This window comes from Cyprinodon tularosa, unplaced genomic scaffold, assembly GCF_016077235.1.
Source record: "Cyprinodon tularosa strain WSP-4 unplaced genomic scaffold, ASM1607723v1 ctg278, whole genome shotgun sequence".
Lineage (NCBI taxonomy): Eukaryota > Metazoa > Chordata > Actinopteri > Cyprinodontiformes > Cyprinodontidae > Cyprinodon > Cyprinodon tularosa.
In genome coordinates, this window is record NW_024038983.1 from 549,117 (window position 1) to 576,968 (window position 27,852).

Consider the following 27,852-nt stretch of genomic DNA (forward strand, 5'->3'; position numbering starts at 1 on the left):
TTGTATTTTCTGCTGGTAAGGCTTTGCAAAAACATACAGAGGACTTAAACTTGATTTTTTCCCTCAATTCTATCTTATGTTACCTTCAGTATGTTCTTCCTTTTTGTTTTTCTTTTACTTTTACTCTCACATACACACATATATATCACCAATGTGTGATGCAAGTTTTTTACATTCACTGGAGCTGTGCCTCCGGTCCTGGTCATGCTGTGTTGCCACCATCTTGACTGATTGGGAGCAGCAGGGCTGATTGTGTATAACTAAACTCTCTGTTTTCCTGTTGCTTTTATCTGTCGGTGCCCTGGGCCTACAGAAATAGGGAATTCAGCAGGGAAGAGTACAATTCTCAACAGGCATCGCTCTGTCATTTCAGCAGGATCTCCGTTTTCTATCCAGAGGGAGGTCTGAACTGCAACAAGAACAGCAGAAATGAACTCATTTGTTCCACCAAAACCTCCATCCATTTAAATGTCATCCTGTTGGTCCCTTTCCTGCTTAAGTGCTCCAATTTCTTCAGTCTCCTTTCCCGTGTGCTCTCCTGTGTTAGTGTTGCCGTGTGTGTGCTTGATTATGTCTAGCGCTATGCATTTTGAGCTTCTGATGCAGGCTAGATACGGTCCATTGCAGGCTTCCTCCAGCCTGTTACCATGGAGATCCAATCTCAGAGTCAATAATAGTACGTTTACCAGGCTTGAGTCCTCAAGTGACTGTACAGCAAGAAGAAAATTTGACGTTTCATAGAGTTATGTTTTCATTTCTTAGATTTTATCATCATTTTTTCACTTTAAAACTTTGTGATATTTAAGGAAACGGAAATAATCACTAGTAAAATATTGCACTCTTTGATTTTACTATCTTGAAGCATTTTGAATTTATTAGGTGTACCATTTCCGAACAAAAGGCAGAGTGCTGGAATAAACCTTTATTCAGTCTTTTGTCGTCCAATAAAAATAGTGGAGTTTCTCTCCTGCTGTTGCCTAATAACAACAGACACAAATGAATCCCACAAACATCCCATAAAGCACATCTTAATATGTGGCTTTGTCTTAATACTACTTTTAAATTATCTATAAATCAGACTTTCTTTTTTTATACTTTGATTCTTACTTCTTCTTTCTACTATTGTTTTTATTTTTGACATGTTTTGTTGTTCTTTATTTCAAGCCTTGACTTTCTCTCTTCACTTTCTGCTTTTCTTGCATCTTTTCTTGTGGTTCACCAATAAAGTTAATGTTGTATTACTTTAGCAATTACAAGTAAAAACTTGACACCTTGTTTTGTGTGAGGCAGTGTTAATTTCGTCAGCCTTTTTTAATTTTAATTTAGTCTTATGCTGCGTTCACACCGGACGCAGCTGGCGCGACAGAAGCAGCAAGTTTACATGCAAAGTCAATGGTTGACGTGCGTCAAGGCGCAGCAAAAGGTCCCGTGGCGCGTTTTGAGCAGCAGGCGCAGCGCGTCTGAGCAGCTGAAGCAGCGCGTCGGGCGCGTTTAAGCATCTGACGCGCGTGACGCGCCGCAAAAGCGTTGCTGCTCGAGATGGAAAAATTGAATTTTTGCTGCTCGACGCACCGCGTCAACCAATCAGAGAAGCTGATCTCGGAGCTGGCTGGGAGAGAGACACAGCGCTGATGACACAGACCGCTCTGATCACTCCTCTTAAACAGTTTATTAACGCATAAGTAACTTAAAATGCATACATCTGCCGACAGAATATGTTCGCTTTTATTATTCTGGTGCCTGCAGATCGGATTATTTAGATGAAAAACACCTACCAGCCGCCGCGGTGAACCGCAAGGAGGCAACCCAGCCAGAGGCTGCTGTTGAAGGGATTCCTTCTGTCGGCGCACCGCCGGTATGTGGGGGTCTGAGCGGCTCCGACAGAAATAACATTGGGAGGCAGGATTGTAATCTGAGTGAACTGACTGCACTGATGAAGTTTTCAGGTTTATTTTCTCACTTAAGAATATATTAAAACTACTTTATTCCCACTGATCACAGCAAATATAGCTGCAAGGCAGAGAAAGGATAGAGTAGCTCCGCCCAACGCACGTCAGACACACTTTTGCACCGCGCAGCCAGAGCAGCAAAGCCGCTTCAGCCGCGCGTCAGAACTAACTGGTACAAGCAGCAAAAAGGAAGCAGCAGACGCGATTTTGCTGCTTTTGCTGCGTCCGGTCTGAACGTAGCATTAGTCACAATGACAAAAATAAATTTTAGTCTTAGTCATATTTAGTTATAGCCTTCCCTATTTAGTTTTAGTCTTAGTCTAAATTACGAAAATCTATTTTACTCTTTGTCAAATTTTAATCATTTTTGTCAATTTAGTAATTTTTGTCATTTTAGTCAACATTGTAAAGTTCTCCACACGCTGCTTTTTTAACATATATGTCACACTGTACAGAATAAAACTTCACTACACACAGCTTCTGTTTTTCTCTATTTTATTTATATAACACTGTGCAGAATAGAACTTCACACACTAATTCTCTTTATAACATATATCACACTGCACACATTAAACCTTTTGTCGGCTTGTTTCATCCTGCCCACAAAGGCTTCATCCTCAATGGTCCTTGCAGGCAGGCCAGAACACCCTATCCACTTGGCGATTGGGGGTCTCCAGGGCTTTCTGCTCTTTGGCATCAGGGATGGGGGTGCATCTCTGCAACAGACTTCCCTTCCTTCCACAACCTCTGATTTGGCAGTAGTTTCACTGTGTCAGGAATCTAGTTGGGAAGAAGAAATTTAAACGATTAATATCCAGTGTATCAGTAGAACATCTTTCCTCTACAGTATAACAGAGAAACAGACAGATACAAGCACAGGAAGACACACAAACACACATACACACAGGCACGCACACACGCATATATACATTCACATGCATGCACCCGTGCGGGAACTAACACGCCTGTTTCCACTATTACAGGTGCACCTGTTCATTACCTTATTCCATATGTCAGCTGTTGGCTCCTCAGATGTTGCTGAGATTGGCTGTGTTCTCCCCTGCCTTTTTGAAGACGCAGACTCTTTGGTGGCATCATTCCTCCGGTGTTTTCCTTTGAGAAAAAACAAAATGGCTCCGCAAAACAAAATGGCTCCATACATCCAGGCATTGTTTAACAAACTGCACACCGGTATCCGCAATGACTGGGAAGTTGAGCTACGCAAGTACTGACGGAGCGCTGTGGGACAGGTGCCTTGTAGGGACAAACAGCGCAACAACGCGCAATCTTCTATGAAGCACAAGAGATACTTATCTTAACAATTACAAAGTAATCAAACAATGACATTTCTTAATGTCCATTCGTCAATGGATCGTAAATTCCTTCTGGTATTAGTCTTGACAAAATGTTTTTTTTTTTTTTCGTCATATTTTTATTTTCTGGAAACACTTTTAGTTCGTTATTGTCGCGTCATCGTCATGGGAAAAAGGGGCATTGAGGAAATATTTTCGTCATCGTCATGGTTGACGAAATTAACACTGGTTTGAGGCTGAGTACGACGTTTTATGCCGGAGTTTGCTGGTGTCTGTTTGGTGCCTTAACGGTGTCTGGATGTGTAAAACCTGGAGAATGTTCTGCTAAAACAAACATCTTCTATAACCCATCTAGGCACCTACACAAATATAGCTGCTGTCCTTTTTTCTCTTTTATTTTTTATGCTTTAACAATAACCCTTTACATACATATACATTTATAAATAAACCTATCATAACTCTTTTGATATGCACCAGAAAAACAATCTGGAACTCAACAAAGGAATTAATATTTTTACTCCTAAAATCAGTCTTGCATAAAGTACTGAAATCTCAGAGTCAAGTAAAAGTACCTCTCCAAAATGTGACTGTGGTAAAAGTCCAAGTCACTGACTGAAATGTCACTTCAGTTAGTCTTAAAGTATATTAAATGTCTTGTACTTACAGTAAGTATGAAAATTACTGTAAAAATAGATATACTCAAGTAATATAATGAAATCTATACGTAAAAGTAAAACAAGGCAAATACAGTTTGAATTAAGTTTTTAATATTTTGGTAAACTTTGAAGGTCAAATTCACTTGAAATAATATACACAACCAAGTGCAGGAAAAATTTAGACCAAGTTAAGACACAAAATACAACCTTTTTGTAAAGCTTCAGTTACATAATTATTGGCACACAAAAATAGAATGTTAAAAAAGATACTAAGATAATGAAAGCAAACATAAGAATAGAAAGGGTTCAACAGTGACCTCAAAATCGTTCCTTCCTAACTTTTATGGAGGCAAAGCCACTGATGACATCATTGTATGACATTTTTTGGCCAACTTTGTTATAAGTACCAATACTAATTAGTATTAGTATAAGTACTAGTATTAGTATACTACTAATACTTACAGGGTTCGTACGGGTGCTGGAAATCCTTGAAAATGCTTGAATTTTGACGTTGTGTTTTCAAGGTTTGAAAAGTGCTTATATTTTGGATGAAATGCTTGAAAATGCTTGAAATTATACCTATTTCTTTCGCAACAAATACCTATCTAACTGAATCATGTGTTTATTAAATGGAGAAATAAAATGTTGGAGAGCCCGAAAATGAAACCTGCTCACTTATGTGTGACTGCGATCTGCCAGTCTATTTCCATGTGTGACTCCGCCCCCATGAAACCACTACTGCACCATGCCGGGAGGTTGTCGTTTCAATGAACACTGGCTGAAAGATGAAAAATACAAATTATGGATTAAACGGGGACAAACCCCACGAGTTGCCTCTTGTAAAGTCTGCAAAAAAGATGTGCAGCTTTTCACAATGGGCGAGTCTGCGCTGTCGAGTCGCATGTAAAGTAAGTCATAGTGATCATCCGCGCAAAACTGGTTCCGTAAGGTGCTGGAAAAAGTTTTAAAATGGATCTTGAAAGTGCTTGAAAAGTGCTTGATTTTGACTTTGAAAAAGCTGTACGAACCCTGTACTCAGTCTTTCCTGGGCCATTGATGATCTCAAGTATGTTTTCATCAATCTGAGCTTGGAAAAGCTCCTCTCTGCTGATGCAACTATTACAGAGTGCAGGCTATCCTGAGAGCTACCCAAAGATTTGGGTAAAGCTCACACATCTCATTTTGTGAGGTATGTGAGAAGCTCAAAGGCAGTGTTCCTAGTTTGGTCAATAGTTTTTAGGGCTCCCCTGCTCGGGGCCCGATGGTGACGAGTTCGCCTATGCCTTGGCTGGCCCTGCTTGCAGCCAAGTCTGACGTTGTTGCAGTTGCTGTTGTTGTCTTCTCTTCCTTGTGGCTGCTGCTGATTGTGAGACTGTCTTTGTGTTTAGTGGGAGAAGCAAAAAAGTTGTTTCCTATTGGTAGTGATGAACAAGATTGAATTTGTTGCAGGCAATTAAGTTCAGATATATAGCAACGTAAAAGTTAAATTTATCAAAAGATTAATTGTCTCATTCCATTGGCAAAGTGTCTGACTTTTTTGCTGAATTCAAGAAAAAAATCACTTATTTTAAGAAACAATAACTAATGTTTTTTTGCAGTGTTAAAGGTCTAAATAAAACTCAACTGCAACTGGTTGCAGTTAGAAATCAATCATTTGTTTGTGTGATTTAATCTCAGCATCAGTGCTGTAGGTCTCATATGTTTGGAAGGCTAATCAACAGAGAGCATTAAAAAGCCCAGGAACTCAGCAGATTCTGTAGGTCAGGGTGGAGAGATATTAGATTAGCTTTTGGTCACAAGCATTTATCAAACAAATTTTACTGAAAATAGGGAGAGCTTTACAAATAAAACTGACCAGGACATGGTTGATCACCCTGAAGGAGCTGCTCCTTGTTGATGCCAGAGGTCAGAGGAGAATGGCCAGACTGGTTCGAGCTGATAGAAGGGCAACAGTGACTCAAATAACCACCCGTTACAACCAAGGTGGGCAGAAGAGCATCTCTGAACGCACAGTACGTCGAACTTTGAGGCAGATGGGCTACAGCAGCAGAAGACCACACCGGGTGCCACTCCTTTCAGCTAAGAACAGGAAACTGAGGCTACAATTTGCACTACAATTTGCACAAGCTTATCGAAATCGGACAATAGAAGATTGGAAAAACGTTGCCTGGTCTGATGAGTCTCGATTTCTGCTGCGACATTCGGATGGTAGGGTCAGAATTTGGCATCTACAACATGAAAGCATGGATCCATCCTGCCTTGTATCAACGGTTCAGGCTGGTGGTGGTGGTGTCATGGTGTGGGGAATATTTTCTTGGCACTCTTTGGGCCCCCTGGTACCAATTGAGCATCGTTGCAACGCCACAGCCTACCTGAGTATTGTTGCTGACCATGTCCATCCCTTTATGACCACAATCTACCCAACCTCTGATGGCTACTTTCAGCAGGATAATGCGCCATGTCATAAAGCTGGAATCATCTCAGACTGGTTTCTTGAACATGACAATGAGTTCACTGTACTCAAATGACATCCACAGTCACCAGATCTCAATCCAATAGAGCATCTTTGGGATGTGGTGGAACGGGAGATTCGCATCATGGATGTGAGGCCGACAAATCTGGGGCAACTGTGTGATGCCATCATGTCAATATGGACCAAACTCCCTGAGGAATGCTTCCAGCACCTTGTTGAATCTATGCCACGAAGAATTGAGGCAGTTCTGAAGGCAAAAGGGGGTCCAACCCGTTACTAGCATGGGGTACCTAATAAAGTGGCCGGTGAGTGTATTATACAACAGCAAATGAAATAATTAAACAACAGAGTATGTGGGAGCAGTAATATGTAAATATGTAAAGAAGAAAAAAGAGACATTTGAGGAGAAAAAAAACAATATCCGGGAAATCCCCCATTTCCCTGTCTTCCATTTGAGAAAATTTGATCAATTGCATTTAGAGACCCGCTGACCAGATCCATTGTTCGAATTCAGGTGATATGAAGAGAGGACTCAGAAAACACAAGAAACAGCAAAGCAGGGCCAGAGCAGGGAGTTACAGGAGCAGCAGGAAAGTGCATCTGCCTCCTTCGAGAGTCAGAACAGAATTTTATTAAATTCATTTCGCTATGGTGGCCAAAAGGGCTTTAAATTCCAAAATAAACTTTTCAAATATGATCCATGAGAAAACATTTGCTTCTCTTTTGGTCATCCTCTGGCTTTGCCCATGTAAAAAGTGATTTACTATTGTTTTTTTTAAATACACAAGATCCTTTAAGAAATGAAAAATGATCATTTCTCTGCAAGGACTGAGTAAAGGGAGAAGCCTTACTTGTGCAGCTCAGCAATCTGACCTTTCATCTTCTCCATGGAGAAGTTAGTTAATCCCTCAATGAAAGGGACATGGACAACCTTTAAAGTTCAAAATGCTGCGTTCGGTAACTTACCTTTATCTTTTGCTTTTATTTTGAAACACTAGTTCGAACCAGGTTTTATTATCCCTACAATAAAATAGTAAGTATTTCAAATATTTATTGGTATTAAATACATTTATTTAAATACATATTGGTATTAAATACATACTTTGAATACTTTAGAGTGTTTTAGGGAGTCCTGATGCAGATTAAACACCATAGCATCCTATCCAACTCCTTTCCAATAGTAAGGACATTCATTTCTTGTGCTTTTGCTTTAGCCTGCTTCATCAGCAAGTGTCTTGAAAGACTCAGAAGGGCTATAATTATCCAGAATGAGTCCTCAGACTGGCAACAGCCCTTTATGTTGTGCTCTGTACTCTGACATGGTAACATCCATTACTGCTAATTGTGAGAATCACACCATTAAGATATTTCATTAATCAACACTGCACTCATAATAGACGTTATTAATTCCTCAGTCGTTTGCACATTCCTGACACGCTCCCACTTTTTGACTCTGGCTATCAGCAGATTCTCGCTCTCAGACATTCCTTTCATCTGTGGACCACTGTCATCTGCCCGCCAACAAATGGCATCCAGAGCTGTCAGCTTGCAAAGTGTCAAACGGAGGAGAAGCCAAAACGGCAACACACACTCTCACCTACGTGCATGTGTAAAAGCAAACAGCCGCTTCATCATTCAGGAGATCTAAAAGAGCCAGGCGCCCAACATATCACTCGGCGATGTGGATAAACGACCCAATCAGTCTGCTGGAAGTTTATGGCCTTTTATTTCCTAACTGCTGTTCGCAAGAGTCGACGGGAATATTAATCGCTGAAATGTGGCCCCCACCTCCCTCCCTGTCTGACAGAGTAAAATGAGAATAAGAAGATGGCTTGAATAATGTCTAAATATTTGAAGAGGTTGATGTGATGTCGGGCTTTGAGCCTCGCTGTCAGCGAGTGGGAGCAGAAATCAGCAGAGACTCTGTTGAAGATCTGAGGGGGAGAGAACATGCTTGTTTATTTTGATCTCTCTTTTTTCCCCTTCTCCTCTCATCTCTATATCTTCTTGCTCTTTTTTTATTTGTCTGATTTCCACCCACTCTGGAGTTTACTGCTCTCTTAATTCATTTTTTAAGTCCTCCTGAGATGTTTTGCATTTCTGCTTACAGTTTACGGCTTGTTTTTCAAACACATTGCTTTAACCAGAGCAGTACTGGGACACCAGTCGACGTTTTTCCTCAGCAGAGGCTGGGAATTAAAGTGGGTATATCTGTGTGTTCCCTCTCTCATCCTCTCCTGTCACACCTACCCTGAATCTCCTGTCCCTGTTCTTGTAGATAACAAAGCCTAGCTAAACTGGACCAACTCCAAGGACTAATACAATGTACCAGCTGACATGTGGGTGGACACTTTCAGCATCTGGCCACCAGGTCAGATGCTGGTATAAAAGCCAAAGCACTGCCTGATTCTGGTACCAAAAGACCAAAGACAAAACTGGCTTGCTTTAGCTCATCTGTTTGTGTTTGTAATTATGCTGCCGAAACTTTGGCAGTAGACTCTGTATTCTCTAAAACTCCTAACTCTGAACCTTTATACATTGAGTTCTTTTCATGGATTATTCACAGTTTAATGTTTTATTTTATTCGATAGACCAACATGAATTGGAAATCTTGCAGTGAAAGGTAAATAATTTATAGAAATTCTTCTAATAAAATGTGGAAAGCGTGGTATCCATTCGTATTCAGCTTGCATAAGACAAAGCTGTGTAGAAACGCCTTCTGTTACTGGTAAGGCTCCAAGTCTAATTACTATTTTACATCATTTGCCTCTTTTCTCCAAATCAGCCCAAGATCTGTAAGATCAGACTCAGACTCTCTAAACATCCACATTTTCTCCCTATCAAAGTTCCCTGCTTGGAGGAAGTTCAGTGCATTTCAATATGTTCTTTAATCTGGACTCTAAACATGTTTCCATGTGACATCACTGCATCACAGCTGCATACAGTAGTTATGTTCCACAGAGACCTCATAATGAACCACTGCTTTGACTCAGCTCTCTTTAACCAAGAGAAAATCCATAAATCCATAGATCCCAGGACATGTGAATGCACCTGTTGCTGAGAAAGCTAGTTGGTCAAATTCTGATGGGTTTGCAGCTGGACCATCTGGTGCAGGTTGGCTGCTCTGAAAGGTGTTCAAAAAAATGTTTTACAGTATAGCTTGAAATGGGTAATTCATATAGAATTACCCATTTCTCTTGTACGGTTTGCTGACTAATTTCAGTATCACAGAACTTCAAACTGAATGTAAGAGCCAATTTGAGACAAATTAATTTATAGTTTTAAAAAGGGTTAAAATACAAGATTGATAATTTTGTTTGATGTTAAGATTGTAATTTAAGTTTAAAAACTCTAATAATAAAAGCATAGTGTCATGATGGGTTTAAGGTTCTTAGCCCACATGCAGAACACAACGGAGGCTGGGTAAAAGTTTAACAGAACAAAACACAAGATAATGTACTGGATCAGGAACTGGTCCGGGCTGGTTCACTGAAGTCTGCAGAGATGATAGTTTGATTAGAAGGCAGGCAGATGAGTTATGAGTCTTTGTTAATTCAAGATTCTACCTTGACTGAGTCCGGGCTTCTCTTTGAGAGAAAGAGGGAACCGTTGGGTCCAGAGACTGTTTGTTCAGCAGAGTTCAAGAGCAGCTGCAGCGTCTAGCTTCTGACTTTGAATGACAGATCTTGATCTGTCATTCACTAATTCCCCTGCTGCTCTTCACTAAGAGCAGCAGGGGAATCCACATAGGAATCTTCAGGTTGGCTCACCGGGGCAGATTTGGCAGGTTAAGCTCATCCAGAGCTTCAGGCTAGAGACAGGTTTCCAAACTAAGGTCAACACTGCGGCGTCGAAGCAAGGTCTGGCAGCTGGTTATAAAGGAGAGGTCTCCTGATGAGTAGATGCGTCTCAGGTGTGCTGGAAGACTCCAGCTCCAGGAGACCCACGGCGCACTCTGCTGGAGGAAGGTGGTACAGCTCCAGATCCCAACACATAGAATATAGAAATGCAATTTGAAATGCATATTTTTGGGCTTCCTGCATGCTGTAATTTTATACGTATATTTTTGTTTGCTTTTACGTACTGTACGTAAGGACTGAGGGAAAAACCGATATGCTGGAAGCAAAACAGTTTTTGACCGAGTTTATATTATGAGAATTTGGATGTTCTCTTATTTTTGTTTTCTTTTAATAAACATCACAAGTTGAAGAACATTAACTGGAGTTGCTTGCGCTTCAATACTAGTTGCTAGACTGTTTTTCCATGCGGTACAGAAGAAACTAAAGGAGCTGGAGTGCCGCTACACTGAATTTACCAATTTACTAACTGGGTGAGTGTCTAACTATATACAACATTTAGCATATTTTCATTTGTAAAAATATTCAATACTAGGTATGTTTATTCCACTTCACAACCACGTTTTTACCAGAAGTGTCTAGCGGTATAAATACTTTGTTACCTTACTTAAGTAGAAACATTTCTATCTATACTTTACTGGTGTAATAATTTTTTTAGACAACTTTTTAATTCTACTCCTTACATTCTAAAAATAGACTGGTTAGTTTTGTTTTATTTAAGCACATTTTCATTATGGCCTGTTAGTGTTAAACAAAAATAAAAATCATCAAATAATACATTTCTTTGTGATTGGACTCGGTGGATCAACTTGTTTTTCTCCAGATACCAAAATAAATAGTTTTTCAAGATGATCCAATGTTTAATTTGACACTGTTACCATTAGTTATAAAACTAAGAAAAAAAGTCTAAGGAAGTTATCATCCAGAATTGTAGAAAAATGTTTAGGGTAGTGCAGTAAAGCTTGTCCTTAACATTTTTTCCCCGCATTACTTTTGCACTGTAAGTAGTTTTAGAAATGGTACTTTCACACTTTTACTTGAGTAAAAAGCTTAAGGTGATACTCTAACTTCTACAAAAGTGTTTTTGAACAGGATTTTAAATAGGATTTCTACTTCTACTTGAGTAATAAACATGCATAAGTTTGACACTTCTGGTTTTTGGTCTCTACACCATTAAATCCTAATAAAATGGTCACGAATATTTCACAAATGAAAGCATGAGAATTGAACTGAATTTGAAAATATAGATTATGCAAAATATCAAACTTTTTTGGGGTTTGTTCATATAGATGGGTTAGTTTGGGGATTGCAGAAGATAGATGGACAGCTACTGAAACCTGGCAGGATTTCCATCAGAGCACAGAAACTGATGCCCCCCCAATGCAGAGACTGTCGAAGTATATCATATGACAACAATTGTGTCAGGTCAGCTTCGTTTTTTACCCGACTGCTGGAGACAGAAGACTCAGAGTGCTCACCGTGTCCTGATGAATGAGGCCGTATTTGTGATGCATTAACGTCCAGGGATATCATTCGGGTGCGACTGCACTGTGTGGCTGCAGAAAGTATGCTCTTTCTTAGATGAAGCTAACACAACAAGCTAAACTTAATGAAAGCTATACTCAGCGCCTTGACTCTCTCCAGGATTTTATGATTCTGACCACTGTGTTCTTGAAGCCTCTGATCTTTACCCTCACAGTTCACATTGAGCTCTGCCAGAGCTTGCTGTCTTATTTTTCCTCCTACAAACTTTGTTGCTTTTAGGTTTCCTTGCTATTAGCCTCTTTTTATGCTTCATATCTCCATTTTGCTATTAGCTTCATGAGTGTGTCTCAACCTAGGCCTTCAAAAGTGTGATTATTGTGAAGCTAAAATGCTGAATTGAAAGAAATACAACTTAATTCTTCCAACAGAGGACTGAGCTGCGAGTCTCCAGGCAGAGATTAAACACTGACTTTCAGAATGTCAAATTAACGCCTCAATTCATGTTTAACCTAGTTTCATTTTGCAAGAAAATAAAGAGGCCTGTCCAGAGGGGCTGTTAAGACCCTCAAACAAGCTGCACCTGTGAAGATGGCTAATTGGGTTTAACATTTTTCATCACCTTTTAAGGTCTTGAGGCCAAAATCTCATTTCAGCAAGAGAAATCTGGGGAGGAAAGGTAATGAGGCAAAGCTTCACATTAAAGTCATCAACAAAAATACCAGAAGCGTATTTTCAGAACTGCTTAAAAACATATATAGTAGGAACAAAGAGGTAATCCACTGAATTCGACAGATTAGTTGGTCTGACCTCACAGAGAAAAGTAAATTAGTTTTTAAGACGTAAAGATAAACAATAAGCAATTCAAAAAATCCATTAAAGATCAAATTAAGCATTTAATTTACTGTACGAAGGATTTTAGATATTAATTCTTAATTTACTTCATTAAACTGTGCTTTATTACCTTGTCTCAACCCACAGCATTGAGGGTGATACAAACTGAAAACAAAACTGACAGCTGGTCCAGGGGTCCGTTTCACAAAGCAGGTTTATTCAAAATTTTTAAAACCTGTAACTCTGAGACCTCTGTTTTAGTCGCCATAGTAACGTTCTCCCCAGGACATTCCTCCGGTTAAGGTGCAGGTTTTGGTCAGTAAACTCAGTGTCCTCTATCCCAGCCCTCCTTACAGCTAATCACGTTGTTTTATTTCCTGATTTAGCCAGCAGATTTTTGTTAAAGATACAATAAAGAAAATAATTCACTAGGTCTGTTAGACACATTAGGTGTTACAAACAAACATGGCAAGTCCTTTTAAAGAAGATCTTATTAAAAATGATCTGCACTAATACACAGAGAAGTAAATATTTATAGGGAGAGGATCTACAACTTATTTGACCGGATATGAGATTCATTTGTTTTTGGTTTATTAAAAAGAGCGACATGTGGATAATTTTTATTTATGGATTTATTTTTACAGTACATGAGGAACTGCTGAAATTACTTTCAGATTATACATACATAGGTTAATTAATTCCGTGGGTAAAAAAAATAATACTTCAGGGTTAGGATTAGGATTCTGACCCTGATAACAACCTACTGAGCCTACTGGGAGGTAAGAGGCACAATCTGAAGTCATTCTATGTGACTGATAACAGCTAATAACAAGCATTTATTGGGGGATAATATCTGAAGCGACTGCAAACAGACAGTGTTTAGTGTGTAATGAGATGATGAACGGGTCCTATCTGTTTGAAAAACATCTTTAGACTTCATCTTCACCTAAACCCGTAATGTTATTGTGGTCACAGCAAGCTATGGCAGGCCATTTTAATAAATTTTAGTTTTACAGAATATGTATTCCTGATATCTGAAAAAAAAACAAAATTTTTTCCTTGTCAAAATGACAATTTGAAACAAAATTACACTTTTCTTATCTAGAATAAATATTCTGGATGTCCAGAAAATAATTTTAGATCTCCATATTCCCATTGTCAGCATTTGTATTATTTTGACTATGAAGACATGTTTTTCGGATATCATAAATACATATTCAGTCAAGCTGATAAATTTCTAAACAGCCAGTTAAAATTTGTAAAAAAAAATTCTCTCTATATAAAACCTAATTCTTATGAGTACAGTTTTGTTTCTGCTGCAAAAATTTAATTTTAAATCTGTTATTACAGTTCCAACTAGGAATGTGATTTTCACCAGGAAGAATCAGAGAGGAGAGTGCTTTTAATAAATGAAAAATAGCCTTCCATACAGGACTTCATATAAACTTCTGCATTAAGTTGACCAGCAATCTTCTCCTACTCCATCTTCCACTCCCTTTTAGCTGTAACACTGTTTCTCTGTCTTTTAAACACATTCTCCTTTTTTTTTATATTCGTGCATTGAAATCTCTACTTCCAGTAGAGTGAAATAGGCACTTCCTGTTGTTGTTGCCATGGTGACTTATTGATTCGGGGGTCCACTGATGATGGCTTTTGTTACGCCAAATGTTCATCTAATCATCTGCTGTGAGTTACTTTAATCAAACTAATTCACAGCAACTTTTATAAAACTGAAAACTCAGCGTTTCCAGCCTCAGGCTGTTTCAATTCAGAGTTTAGGATTTGAGTCTGAGTTTGTTTAACCGGCTTTGTAAAATGGAACCCTGCGCTCTGATCAATCTACTTATTGTTCCTGGTCATCTGGAGGGAAAGGCTAAAGCAATAGAATTTTTAGATGCTTATTTGATCCTTAAATGTGGAAGACGTCTAAATGTAGAGGTCATGACAGAAGTAATCCTTTCTGGACTGAACAAAGGAAATAAGGAAAGGAATTCCACAAACTTGACAATAAACATTCAATGTCTGAGCAGGGACACATACTTTAAAGAGGTTATCATCCTAGTTATTCAGACATGTGTAACATCTTTCAAGTTAACACAGAAAATCTCAAGACAGTAAGCAGTGCAACAGCGGTATTTTTTTTTAAAAAAAAGCTCAGAATATGGTTAATAACATCATACAACACACTGAGAAAATAAAAGGATTTTACAACAATGCACTAAAATACCAAGTCAAAGAATTTACATTACAGTACATAAAAAGGAAGGATTCCCCTAAAGATCAGTTTATTGGCTAACCTTTCAAACCGTGTAGAAGGAACCAAAGGATTTAGTGATATTCAGTCATTTCATGTCATACACAGCAGCTTTTCTGACACTTCCAAGCTCACTTTGTTTAGTTTGCATACAGCATGCAAGCTGCAAATATAAAGTGTGCTCTATATTCATCTCTGAGGCAGGCTGTGTCACAATAACACCCTTCATTCCATTTAGTGAAATTACGCCATTCCTCTTCATGGCGCAAAAGACCCAAAACAACACTGAGTGCAGGAAGTTGAAAGCAGGGATTTTTCAGGCTCTTCCTTCATATAAGCTCTCAAAAAGGCTTTCACTGTGGACAACTTTCTAAAACATAACTATTCTCTCCTCTCTGGTTACATCCTCCGTCAGGTCTGTATCTCTCTGCATATTAAGCGGGACCAAATACGGTCCAATTTCCTATGCCAGAATTACTGGTGCTGTTTCACATTTGTTGCAGGAGAAGCTTAGGCCATTTTCCTGATCTTCATACTGCTGGGAAGGAAGCAGTTTGGAGACTATACACAGACTGTACTTTTAATTCACACAAATTTATTGGTGTGCATTCAAACAGTTCAGTTTAAGCTGGAAGCCATACAGAAATCTCTTCTTAGACATCTACACAATGAGACCCGTACAGAGATGACAGAGGAGGGAACAGATGTAGAAGATGAAAAGAGAAAAGGGGGGAGAGACGGAGGGATTGGTAGAATGAGAGGGAGTGCGCTGACAGGACTGTGACGGGGCTTAATTACCAAGCAAGAACTGCACGCTGGAAGCAATTTCTAAGGATTCTTGTCATTTGAACGGATTAAAACGCCTTTCCTCTGGACTAAGCTGTCTCACTGCCAGCTTGTTTCTGTGGTGGATTATAAGTCAAGTTGAAGACAGAAGCATAACGGAGGAATGGAGGCAGAGGGCAGTGTCACAAAGGGCACCTAAGGCAACAGGCTCCAGCAAGAATAAAAACTGCCAAACCCTGTTTTTCCACAAGACAGGAAAGTGTGTGAACAGACAAGAAAATCCAAAAAGCTGAATACTCTCCCTCTTCCTCTGTTTTTATCCTGTCTGTTGCAGAGTGGATGTTTATAAATGCTGATATAAATCTATCATAAATTTTAAGATGAGCAATTGGTGCCTGTTTTAATGAACCCTTGTGTTTTCTCCTTGTTTCCCTCTATTCTGGTAGACATTGAGGGCTGTGAGCGCTCATGGAGAAAGTTCCACGGCCACTGCTACAGGTACTTCAGCCGCAGACACACCTGGGAGGATGCAGAGAAGGACTGCAGGGAGCACAGCGGTCACCTGGCCAGCATCCACAGTGCAGCAGAGCAGAACTTCATCAGAGGTTGGTGGATGTCAGTCTTCTCACTGAGAGTCTCTGGAGGCAAATTCACCAAGCAGCGCAGCATTTACATTTTATTACAAATGTTCCTTACTTGGTTAATTTCTGCACTAAATTCACAAAGAACTTGCACTTAATAAAGCAAATAGAAACATGTTGGATCAAGCAGCACCTAGTTTTTTTTTTTGCAGAGAACTGCTAAACAGAGGAGGCAGTCTTCAAACCCTGTTACTGCAGTGTTAATGCTTTAGTTGCTTTTTCATCCATAGCTGATATATAATAAATATTAATGATGAAATGAATAATTTAAAATATGATATTTCTGATTGAAATTAAAATTATGTCAGAGCTTCAAATAATATACACAGCTTTTCATTTCAGTTTAATTATTTTTTAAATTCTCAGAACATTTACTCAGTGATTTGTAGTAATTTTGTTTACAAATAGTATAAAACTAGCTAATATTTTAGTGTCGATGGTGATGTGGTACCTCAATCATATTTCTATAACTGTAAATCAAAAACTGAAAAAAAAATATTTGGTCACATAATGTGTTTACATAGGGTTAAAAAGGCATCCTGTTTGAAAATGATGTGGGTTTTTAATCTGCATTTATTAAACTTAATTTTTGTTGTGATGCCTGAGGATATAATTAGTGTAAAAAAAAAAGTTAATAAAACCGGTTATACTTATCTAGTCTTGTTTACTACACAAAAAAGAAAAACTGTTTTGATTTTTTTTTTTTTAGGAATACATCATCTCAAATCTAAATTTGAATTTAGTTTTTATAGGGATGTAAAAAAAAAAAGAAAGATTAAGTCACGTGGCTTAGTTAATAAGTCCTCAATAGAAGCCTAACTTTCTATGGAAGTTCTGATTAGCCAGTTTATCTCACTAGAGAGAGACAACTTAAAACTGAAAATTGCTTCAGTGGAAGATAAAGTTTTACACCCTTCCTTTACTGTATCCTGGCTAAAGAATGAGCCCCTTTGTTCATTTTCTCTGAAAGTTTTGAAACAAACGTTTTTGGTTGTTGTTATTGTTTATTGAACTTTGTCAGATTGTTCAAACCTTAAAAACCTATTATGTTTATTGTGAGACCTCACAAAACATTCAAACAATCAACCTGTAAATTGGTTTATTTTAAGTTTTATTTTAGGGTTTATTCCACCACGTATTGATACCCGGTTGCTGAGGATAAAATCCTTCTGTTCTGTTCCTGTAGAGGAAACGGTCCAGCTCTGCTGTTGCTACAGCAGCAGGAAACTTTAATGAATTCCTTCTCTCAGCAGCACTTCTTCGACTTAGGAAAAAAAACATCATCAAACATATTTTTCATCAAATCAATTTGTTTTTACGTAAGCATACAGGATGTCATTTTTAATACCTGTGTTTACTTCCTTCATTAGATCCAGGAGCATTTTTAAAAAGTTCTATTTTAGTTGGACTACGAAGCAATTCAGCTGCAGTTTCATGGGTCTGACAGGAAGAGAGACACAGTTACAAAGTAAAACACATCTGCTTTGGGGGAAAATCCAAAATTAAAATCTGTTAATCTCATGGGGAAAGAGTCTGTTTGGAGTGGAACATCACAAATATAGTAAGCAGGAACAACTGGTGCTAAAACAATGAATGAAACAAAAAACTAGAAACCGTTACCCATGATAAGAGTTTAGGAGGACAGAAACCAGATGTAGTGATCCTCTTTGTGCCTCACAAAAAGAAATAAAAATAACAAGGACCAGACAGAGCAGGTCAGCGCAGCGTATCTCTCTCACCTCGTTATCAAAAAAAGAAAGAAAAACTTGGATAAACTTCCCAGATCTCTCTCTGAGACACCTCTCTGCCTCAGTCAGCATAGAAACCATCCCACAGTGATTATTGCTGTGTTTTTCTTTCTTTACAAGTAGATCTGATTATGTTTTTTTATATATGAACATTCTCTATCTGTTCAGGTCTGATATGCTGCACAGACTCGTTCAATGGGGCTTTGCTTTATAGCTGCCAAAGTCAAATGTTGGAAATTGTTGTAATTTGTGTATAGCACAGAGACAGAAGTGAAAATATTCTGCACAGATCTGCTCACACTGCCGAGTCGAAGTCTCATATACACAGTCAGTGTGACATAAAAAAAAAAATCGGCTACATATGTAGCTGTTGCTTTCAGGCCTTAACTCACATCTAGGGATGAAGCTCAGTAGCAGCTTTCAGCTTTTTTAAATGTTACAACAGTTATTATGGAAAAAAAATTCACCTATAGTTTCATTAGAGCACAGGATCCGTCTCTTTTTCAGGCAGTAATCTAAATTCAATTTTTTCTCTATAAGTAGCCATTCAGCCCATGTCAGTACAAAGGCCATCTACTGTGGATAATGCTCTCTCATCCACTTCAGGTTTAATACATGTAAGGTAGTTTGCTTTTTTCTACTTTTGGGAAGTTTATTCACTAAAATAACTTATACAGAACCGGGCCCTTACTGACCCCTTTCCATCCTTTCTCCTTTGGAAAGAAGGGTAGTCTGCACTTAAGACAGAGAATTCATCTTCTTTCATAAGAGTAGATTGTCTGGATTGCCTGGATACTACCCTCTTGTTCCTAGTTCAACAAAGTTGCCTGAAAAGTTCATTATTGCACCAGAATATAATCTACTAGACATTCTCAGCAATGTTAGTATTTGTAGATATCATAAAAACACTATACTGTATGTTTTTATCTAATTTCCTCTGAGACTCTGTATAGAGTGTATGCAAGTATGTTTTCAACTGATTAACCAGCAACAGTGCTATGTTTACACCTACTTTTATTAAAGTAAATACATGCAATTCATTTTCTGTTTATCTTTGCATTTAAAAAATATTACTCTTATTTTTCTTTACATTGTAGCAGAAACTGTGCGCTACGATTGTCGAGCACAAACAGCAGTTCATTCCACTCATTGTTATGATGTAAACAGGCTTTGTTCTGTCTGTTTGTGTGTCATGTCTTCACCCTCCTCCAGCAATCCATTGCCACTTGAGTTGCAATAACTTCAGCGCAGCAGCAGCCTGATCCTGAATTTTTCAACTAGCTGTCTGTCTCAATGAGACAACAGTGCCATCCATCAAGTTTTGTTTTTTTTTGTTTACAAAAAAGTGCCATGTTGCTTTGAAAATGGGTGTCTCCACCCCTGCAATAAAGGGTTCAGAACCATTAGCAAGATTAATGGACCCAGTAATGATGTTAATCATCACCGTGATTGAAATTGTTAATACATACAGTATGTGCAGAGACTTGCATCCCCACATAGGCCAAATGAGTTTAAGCCAAAACACCATTAGGGAAATTTGCTTTCACTATGGCTAAACAGCCACCATTAGTGCTTCTCAGACACTGCTGGTTTCTGCTGTTGTCTCTTAAAAAGCAGCCAATAAGGAAAACCTTCAGTTTAACACATGGAAGGATCACTGAACTTAACCAAAACCTTAGACTCTTATCTTTGATAATATCCATAAGATAGTAAACTTGACTTTTTTCTTATCTAATTTATGAAACCTTGTTTTTTAAACAGACTTGAAGAACACAAACTAATGCATCATGTTAAGGAAATTTTGAGCTTGTAATAGTTAATGAATCTAAAAGTTTTGATCCTTAATTTCTGTTTTAACTCTTATACAGGTCTGAGCCATGATAACACCTGGATTGGACTGAACGATCGCACAGTGGAGGACGACTTTCAGTGGACAGATAAGACAGACCTGGTGATGAAGCAGCTGTTTCTGTTCTAACTGGTGGCTTTAAATGATAATTATGATTGATGTTATGAAACAAAAAGGCTTGTGAGGAAGATAACATTTGTAACAAAACAGGAACATGGTTTCTGTTAAGTACTTACCGCAACATAAACCCACTTAGGGCCGGATCTATCAAAGGTTTGCGTGTATAAAAACGTGAGCTATTTCACTGCGCACGCTAAAAAATGTACAAACTGATCTATCAACAGCGTGCTAAAAGGATTTGGTCTTTAAAACGTGCTAAATAGCGCCTCCTAAGTGCGTCTTGTGGGAGGAGAACATGTAATTTTATTAATTTAGCACTCGCAAAATGATTTATCAAACCTGAAAGCAATTTTGCTAACGGTATCTGACTCTATATTTAACACGTTTCAAAAGAAGGTGCAAATGGTCTGTATGCGTATTTGCGCACACATGGCAGCGGTTATTGTCGCAAGAAGGAGACATCGAAATGAAGCAAGGAGACGCAGAGAACGCATTTTTTCACTCCGTGTGAATATTTTTGGAATGAACGAGGAAACGATCATCAAAACATATCGTTTATCCAGCATTGCCTTTTTGGAGCTGTTGGGGGAACTCCGAATGGATTTGGAGCCAGCCACAGCGAGCGCAAATTACTGCACGCAAAATTGGATCTTGATAAATCCGGCCCTTAATATGTTAGATAAACCATCCAAATATATTTATCAGGTAACAGAGCTCTTTAAAGTAATCTCCTCTGCCTTTAACATACAGACCATTTGCAGTGGGATACATTTTTTAATTTAGTGAAGGCCTTTGTGGTTAGGGCATAGACCTTGAAATCCTAAGGTTCTGAGTTGAAGCCCCACCTCCAGAGACTGCCACACTGGGTCCCTGAGCGAGACCCTTAACCTCACACTGCTCCTTGGGCGCCCTACGATGGCAGCCCACTGCTCCCCAAGGGGATGGGTTAACTGCAGAGGTATATTCCTCCAATGTGACATCATTAAAGTTAAATTATTATAAATTATTTTTAATATATAGCATAAATAGTATATAGTAAAAGTAGAGTTGATTTCTTTAACATGAGTAATAAGCAGAAAGCTGAAGTTAATTTAAATATTCAGCCCATGTTAGTCTCGTTTCCCAACCCCTCATTTACATCCAGGTGGTGAGGAAAGACAATGAACAATGCTGCCAGTACTCAGGCTGAGGGGGGATAAGGGGGGATGGCATCCTTCTTCATAAGAAAAAATCTTAAAAATCATCCGCTTTCTCAAATGACCATCCACCCGTACCATACCCATACCCTGTGACTTTTTATTACTAAAAGTCTAAAGTTTCTACTATATATTAGAAGTAATGGCAATAATATTGCTCTTTGAACATTTGGCTCGCTGTGGGCTTCGAGTAGCCTGAGTAAAATAAATAAAATCAAAATGTCCTACCATGACTATGAAACTGATCACAGAGGGAAATGAGTCCCTAACTCTGTAGGGGCAGTGATAGCCATGCTACTGTAGTCCAGGGACTGACTGCAGTTCTACTGTAAGGTGCCTTGGTCAAGGCTTGACATATAGCAACCATACCATGCATATTGCTTAAGGTCAGAGGTCTTCAACAGGGGGTCCACGGAGGTACTGCATGGAGGTCGCGAAAGTTTTGGTTGATTAGACTTCTTTTTATATTCCTCCCTGCACTCTTTTCCACTAATTGAAATGTCTTTAAATACACCTTAACATGAATTCAACACACAGTAGTAAACAGTTAAATGGAGGCAGAAGATGTCCTTCAGTCATCAATGCACACATTCAGCGATACACAGGAGCTCTTTCAAGCTGAGTGCTGGGGGGGAGGGCATAAAATCAAATACAAACAGCATAGAAATAAAACAAGCCGGTCCCATCTACGTAGGCGTAATCTGAGAAAATGACAGACGAAGTGTGCTCCTGATGTCCAGTCTGCTCCGTAGATTTGTTTTGGTCGCTGTAACCGCAGAAAATCCCGCTTCACAAAGATAGGATGTTATAGATAGGATGAGTCTTGAACTGAATTAACCTGTGTCAAGAGGCACAGATGCACCGACTGATGTAATTGGGAGAGAATACCGCAATTTTTTATATTTTTCAAAATAAAACATCACTCAGATTCTGATCGTCAATAAATTATATATATGTATATATATATATTATGTATATATATATATATATATATATATATACATTCACAAACGGTTCATAAATCCACGGATCGGTTTGATTCACGGTTTCGTGTTCACGGTTTTCGGTTCGGTTCGATACATGTTGATTGTTACACCAAAATCCCATAAAAATTCATGAAATTAATGAAAAAATCCCTCAAAAAATAATGGATTGTAATTATTTTAAATGATCCGCGGAAACCCTGGATCATTTCCATATGTTTTGCTGCTTTGAATTTAATCATCTCGCGCATGCTCTCTACCATCTACAAGGGACTCAGAGGGTAGCGGACGGGAGCCACAGTGGGTAGGCTTTGCTTTGAGCAGCCGGTCCGGAGCGCAGTGGGGCAGAGCGGGGGTTGCTGACGGAGTATGAGGGCTTTCGGGGTTAGCATGACATGTTGCTGTTAGCATAAACAAAACGTGTTGCACAATGCTTGCACACTGTTGCAATTTTATCCACAACTTTCTTTCCGCCGTCATCGTAGGTCACTCTAAATGCAAAGTGGTTCCATACAGCAGACCTATAAAGTGCTGCTGGCGCGTCTCCTTGTCATGATCGGTTCTCTACTGGAGACCCAAAGATGCAGAACACCACTGACGGACACAGGATGAAAAGTTTAACAAGTTTATTTGCACAATCACACTGAATATGCAGAAGACTGGTTCGGGCCTGGATTCTGGTTTCACCGGAGTCTGCGTGAGGGACAGCACAGTTAAGGACTGTTGACGGGGTTAGTTTTCCAATGGTGCACAGATAGTACCTTGAGGGTTCTTGAGGTTCTCTTTGGGAGAGTCACTGTTGGTCCTGGAGAAGGATTTAGTAGCAGAGTCCGTTAGCTGCTTCAGCGTCTCACGTCTAGCTTGAGCAGACCTTGGACTTGGTTTCCCAGCTCTAGCCCAGAGCTGCTTGGAGGTTGACTGAGAATCTTCAGGGTTTGGCTCTGAGGGTCGGCTCGGCAGGTTAGCTCTTCCAGAGCTTACAAGGAGGAAGCACGAGTTTCCTAGAGGCACAGAAACAGAGGTTAGAATCCAACTAGGAATTAGCGTCAAGGAAAATCACTGAGATCAAGGCTTTAGCGCTGACCAACTGGAACAACACTGCGGCGTTGAGGCAAGGTCTGAAGACAACTTATGTAGTGGATCCTCTGATGATCTTGATGAGCTGCACCTGTGCAGGAGGCTCCCTCAGAGGATCAACGGCGGACTCTGCTGGAGAAAGATGGGATTTTCTCCAGCTCCCTACAGTACCCCTCCCTCAACGACCGCCCCTTGGCGGTCCGGAGGAAGTGGAAGGACAGGAACGCTCGTACTCCTCGATGAGAGCAGGGTCGAGGATGTACGAGCCTGGGACCCACTGACGATCCTCCGGTCCGTAGCCCTCCCAGTCGACGAGGTACTGCCATCCGCGACCTCGTCGACGGGAGTCTACTATGCGGCGGACCGTGAAGGCCGGATGGCCATCGACTTCCAGGGCGGGTGGTGGGGAGTCGGATGGCGGGCACAGAGGGCTCGAGGAAACAGGCTTGATCTGGGAGACTTGGAGGAAGTTGGAGACGGACAGCTGATGGGTTGATAACACGTGAAATCTTGAATGGGCTTATGAATCTCGGGGAAAGTTTTCGAGACATCCCCTTGAGGGGGATGTCTCGAGTGGAAAGCCACACTTCCTGGCCCACAGAATACTCAGGGGCGGGGCGTCTCTTGGCGTCAGCGAAACGCTTGACTGACTCAGATGACTGGTTAAGTGTGGCGATGGTCTCCCTCCAAATCCTCCGACAGCGACGGATGTGTTGGTTCACCGACAGCACCGATATCTCTCTCTCATCTGCGGGGAAAAGAGGTGGTTGATATCCGAGACTGACCTGGAATGGAGACTGTCCAGTGGATGCGTAACGGAGAGAGTTGTGGGCATATTCTATCCATGGAAGGTATTGGCTCCAATCCACCGGGTTATTTGATGTTAGACAGCGGAGGGTGGATTCCAGATGCTGGTTCATACGCGCGGTCTGGCCATTCGTTTGAGGATGGTAACCTGAGGTGAGAGATGGTTTGCAGCCGAGAGCAGAACAAAAAGCCTTCCATACCTGGGATATGAATTGGGGACCTCTGTCCGATAGAATCTCCTGGGGGATGCCATGAAGCCGGAAAACATGTTTAATTAGAAGCTGGGCTGTCTGGAAGGCCGTGGGAAGTTTTCTCAGGGGAACTAGATGGCAAGACTTAGAGAAACGGTCGACAATGGTTAGTATGGCGGACATACCTCGGGAGACAGGGAGACCGGTGACGAAATCAATGGCTATGTGGGACCATGGACGCGAGGGAACAGGTAGTGGTTGAAGGAGACCAGAAGGAGGTTGATGTGAGGCCTTGTTACGAGCACATGTGGGACAGGCCAACACATACTCTTTAACGTCTCGATGGAGCGTAGGCCACCAGAAGCGCCTGGAGATTAGAGCGACAGTCCTACTCACTCCTGGATGAGCGGAGAATTTTGCGGCATGCATCCACTGGATCAGACGGGACCTGACAGAAGAAGGGACATATGTGCGGTTAGACGGACCGGTACCTGGATCTGGTTCGGTGGCTAGGGCTGAGTTGATTAGGTCCGTTATTTCCCAGTTGACCACTCCTACGGTGCATGAGGCTGGGAGAACAGGTTCAGGTGTCTCAGGATGATCGACGGAGTAGAGACGAGAGAGAGAATCGGGCTTCACGTTCTTGGATCCGGGTCTGTAGGTGATAATAAGATTAAATCGGGAGAAAAAGATGGACCACCTGGATTGGCGAGGGTTAGCCTGTTTGGCTGACTGGATGTGAGCCAGATTTTTGTGGTCAGTCCACACAAGGACCGGATGCTCAGCTCCCTCCAGCCAATGCCTCCATTCTTCCAACGCCAGTTTGATTGCCAGGAGCTCACGATCACCCACATCATAGTTTTGTTCAGCTGAGGAGAGCTTACGGGAAAAAAAGGCACAAGGGTGTATTCTTTGATCTGAATCGAGTTTCTGAGAAAGAACAGCTCCAACACCGGAATCTGAAGCGTCTACCTCAAGGATGAATTGTTTTGAAGGATCAGGTTGAATTAGTACAGGTGCTCTGGAAAACATGGATTTTAATTTCTCGAATGCAGCTTGGGCCTCGGGGTTCCACTGAAAAGTTCGTTTGGAAGACGTCAGTGAGGTTAATGGAAGGGCGGTTTGGCTATAGTTCCTTATGAACCAACGATAGAAGTTAGCAAAACCTAAAAACCTCTGTAGTTGCTTTCGATTCTCTGGAACTGGCCAATCTAGGACTGCCTTGATCTTGTCCTCAGAAGGTTTTACCTGGCCGCCCTCGAGCACAAACCCCAGAAAGGTGACTGAAGACTGATGAAATTCGCATTTCTCGGCTTTCACGAACAGCTTATTCTCCAGTAGTCTCTGTAGAACGAGACGGACATGTCTCTTGTGTTCATGGAGATCCTTGGAATAAATGAGAATGTCATCAATGTAAACAAACACAAACACGTTGAGGAAATCTCTGAGAACATCATTAACAAGGGCTTGGAAACAGGCTGGGGCGTTAGTCAGACCAAAAGGCATCACCAGGTATTCAAATTGGCCCAAGGGTGTCTTAAAGGCAGTCTTCCATTCATCACCCTCTCGTATTCTGAGGAGGTGATAAGCGTTTCTTAAATCCAGCTTGGTAAAGACAGTTGCACCCTGCACTGGTTCAAAGGCTGAGGCGAGAAGAGGCAGTGGGTATTTGTTTTTAATTGTAATTTGGTTCAAACCTCGATAGTCAATGCATGGCCTCAGGGAACCATCCTTCTTGCCCACGAAGAAGAAACCGGCGCCCAGGGGAGAGGATGAAGGACGGATTATTCCAGCAGCCAATGATTCGTTGATGTATTTCTCCATAGTCTCTCTTTCTGGTTTGGAAATGTTATACAATCTGCTGCTTGGAAGAGGAGCACCAGGTAAAAGTTCTATGGCACAATCGTATGGTCTATGTGGAGGTAGGGACGTCGCACTGACCTTACTGAAGACGGGGGCTAAGTCGTGGTACTCAGAGGGAACTGAAGAAAGGTCAGGAGAGTCCATCTCCCCCCCACCTCTAGGAGGCCCCAACATCGGGGCAGCAGAACGAAGGCATGTTTCGTGGCACGTAGTAGACCATGATTCCAGGAGACGTTTGGTCCAATTTATGTGAGGGTTATGCTTCTCCAACCACTCGAATCCGAGGACCAGGGGGGAACATGCAGAGGGAAACACAAAAAAGGTGATAGTTTCTCGGTGGTTACCTGACAAAAGTAGCTCGAGGGGCTGGGTTTGGTGGGTAACACGATGAAGTCTCTTTCCGTCTATGGCGGACACACTGAGAGGCTGAGACAGGGGAACGGTTTTAATCTGGAGCTGCTGGACGAGGTCTGAGTCGATTAGATTACGCTCACAGCCTGAGTCGATGAAGGCGGAGAAGGAGAGACTCTGGTTATTACAGAAAAGGGTGGCTGGCAGCAACAGTCGAGGAGATTTAATTGTGTTTATTTGGCCCGCCAGACTCCTCAGATCCTCTGGCGGACCCCGACCTCTTAATCTTGCCGGACAGGAGGCGATGAAGTGTCCACTCTCACCACAGTAGATACATAGTCTACTTAGAAGACGCCTCTGTCTCTCCTCCGGAGTGAGCCTGGTGTGTCCCACCTGCATAGATTCGAAATCCTTTTCGCCCGAATGAGAGGCCTGAACAGGCAATGGAAGAGACTGGGGCTTAGACTTCAGAGTGGGCATCTGCTCTGTAGAGGGAGAACAAACAGTCACGTTATGTGAGGCAGAAGAAAAATTACTCTGCTTCTTAGAACTGTTTCTGGCTCGAATTCTATTATCTAGTCTGATGGAGAGGCGAATTAAATCTTCGAGGGAGGCAGGTTCGTCGAGGGTGGGCGAGTTTATCTTTGATCTGATCATTTAATGCCATGAAAAAGGCTCCTTTCAGGGAGCTTTGGTTCCATCCGGAAGCTGCCGCCTTAACCCGGAAGTTAATTGAGAATTCAGCCACCGAAGAATCTCCCTGTTTTAAGTTAAAAAGAGCTCTGGAATCAATTGCTTGGTCGGTTTCTTGATTGAATACCTGGTTAAATTCAGAGATGAAGTCGGAGAAAATGCAGTTTAAGCTATCGTCGGAGGCAAATCTGGCCTGAGCCCATTCCAAGGCTCTTCCTGTTAACTGAGAGAGAACAAAAGTTATCTTCTTGTGGTCCGTGGGGAAACTATCAGGGGAGTTCATGAAAATCAGACGACACAGAAATAAAAATCCTTTGCACTTCTTCATATCTCCAGAGAATTTTTCTGGTAGGCTAGGGCGGAACTCAGATGACGTCACAGCTGGTGACCTCGGAGGGGGAACTGGACCCGGAAATGGTTGTGGAGAAGGGGTAGCGTTAGCATTATTCAAACGACTGGAGAAATTACGGATAAGATAATCTTGGGATTCGATGCGTGAATTTAACTCACTCAGAGTTTGAACTTGTCTGTGGATCTGGGCATCCCGCTCCTCCAGGAGTTGACGGAGATGTTCTGCTGGGCCTTGAGTTTGGCCGCAGTGTTCTGTCATGATCGGTTCTCTAATGGAGACCCAAAGATGCAGAACACCACTGACGGACACAGGATGAAAAGTTTAACAAGTTTATTTGCACAATCACACTGAATATGCAGAAGACTGGTTCGGGCCTG

General features: G+C 40.9%; 1 protein-coding gene across 1 annotated transcript in view; it reads left to right on the plus strand.

Moving 5' to 3' along the window:
• ncanb (neurocan b) overlaps nt 1–27,852 on the plus strand; it is a 259,178-nt gene that overhangs the window by 212,550 nt on the left and 18,776 nt on the right. Inside the window, exons 12-13 of the mRNA XM_038290276.1 lie at nt 16,051–16,209; nt 19,862–19,944. Coding sequence (XP_038146204.1) covers nt 16,051–16,209; nt 19,862–19,944 — 242 coding nt within the window. The remainder of the gene's footprint in view (nt 1–16,050; nt 16,210–19,861; nt 19,945–27,852) is intronic.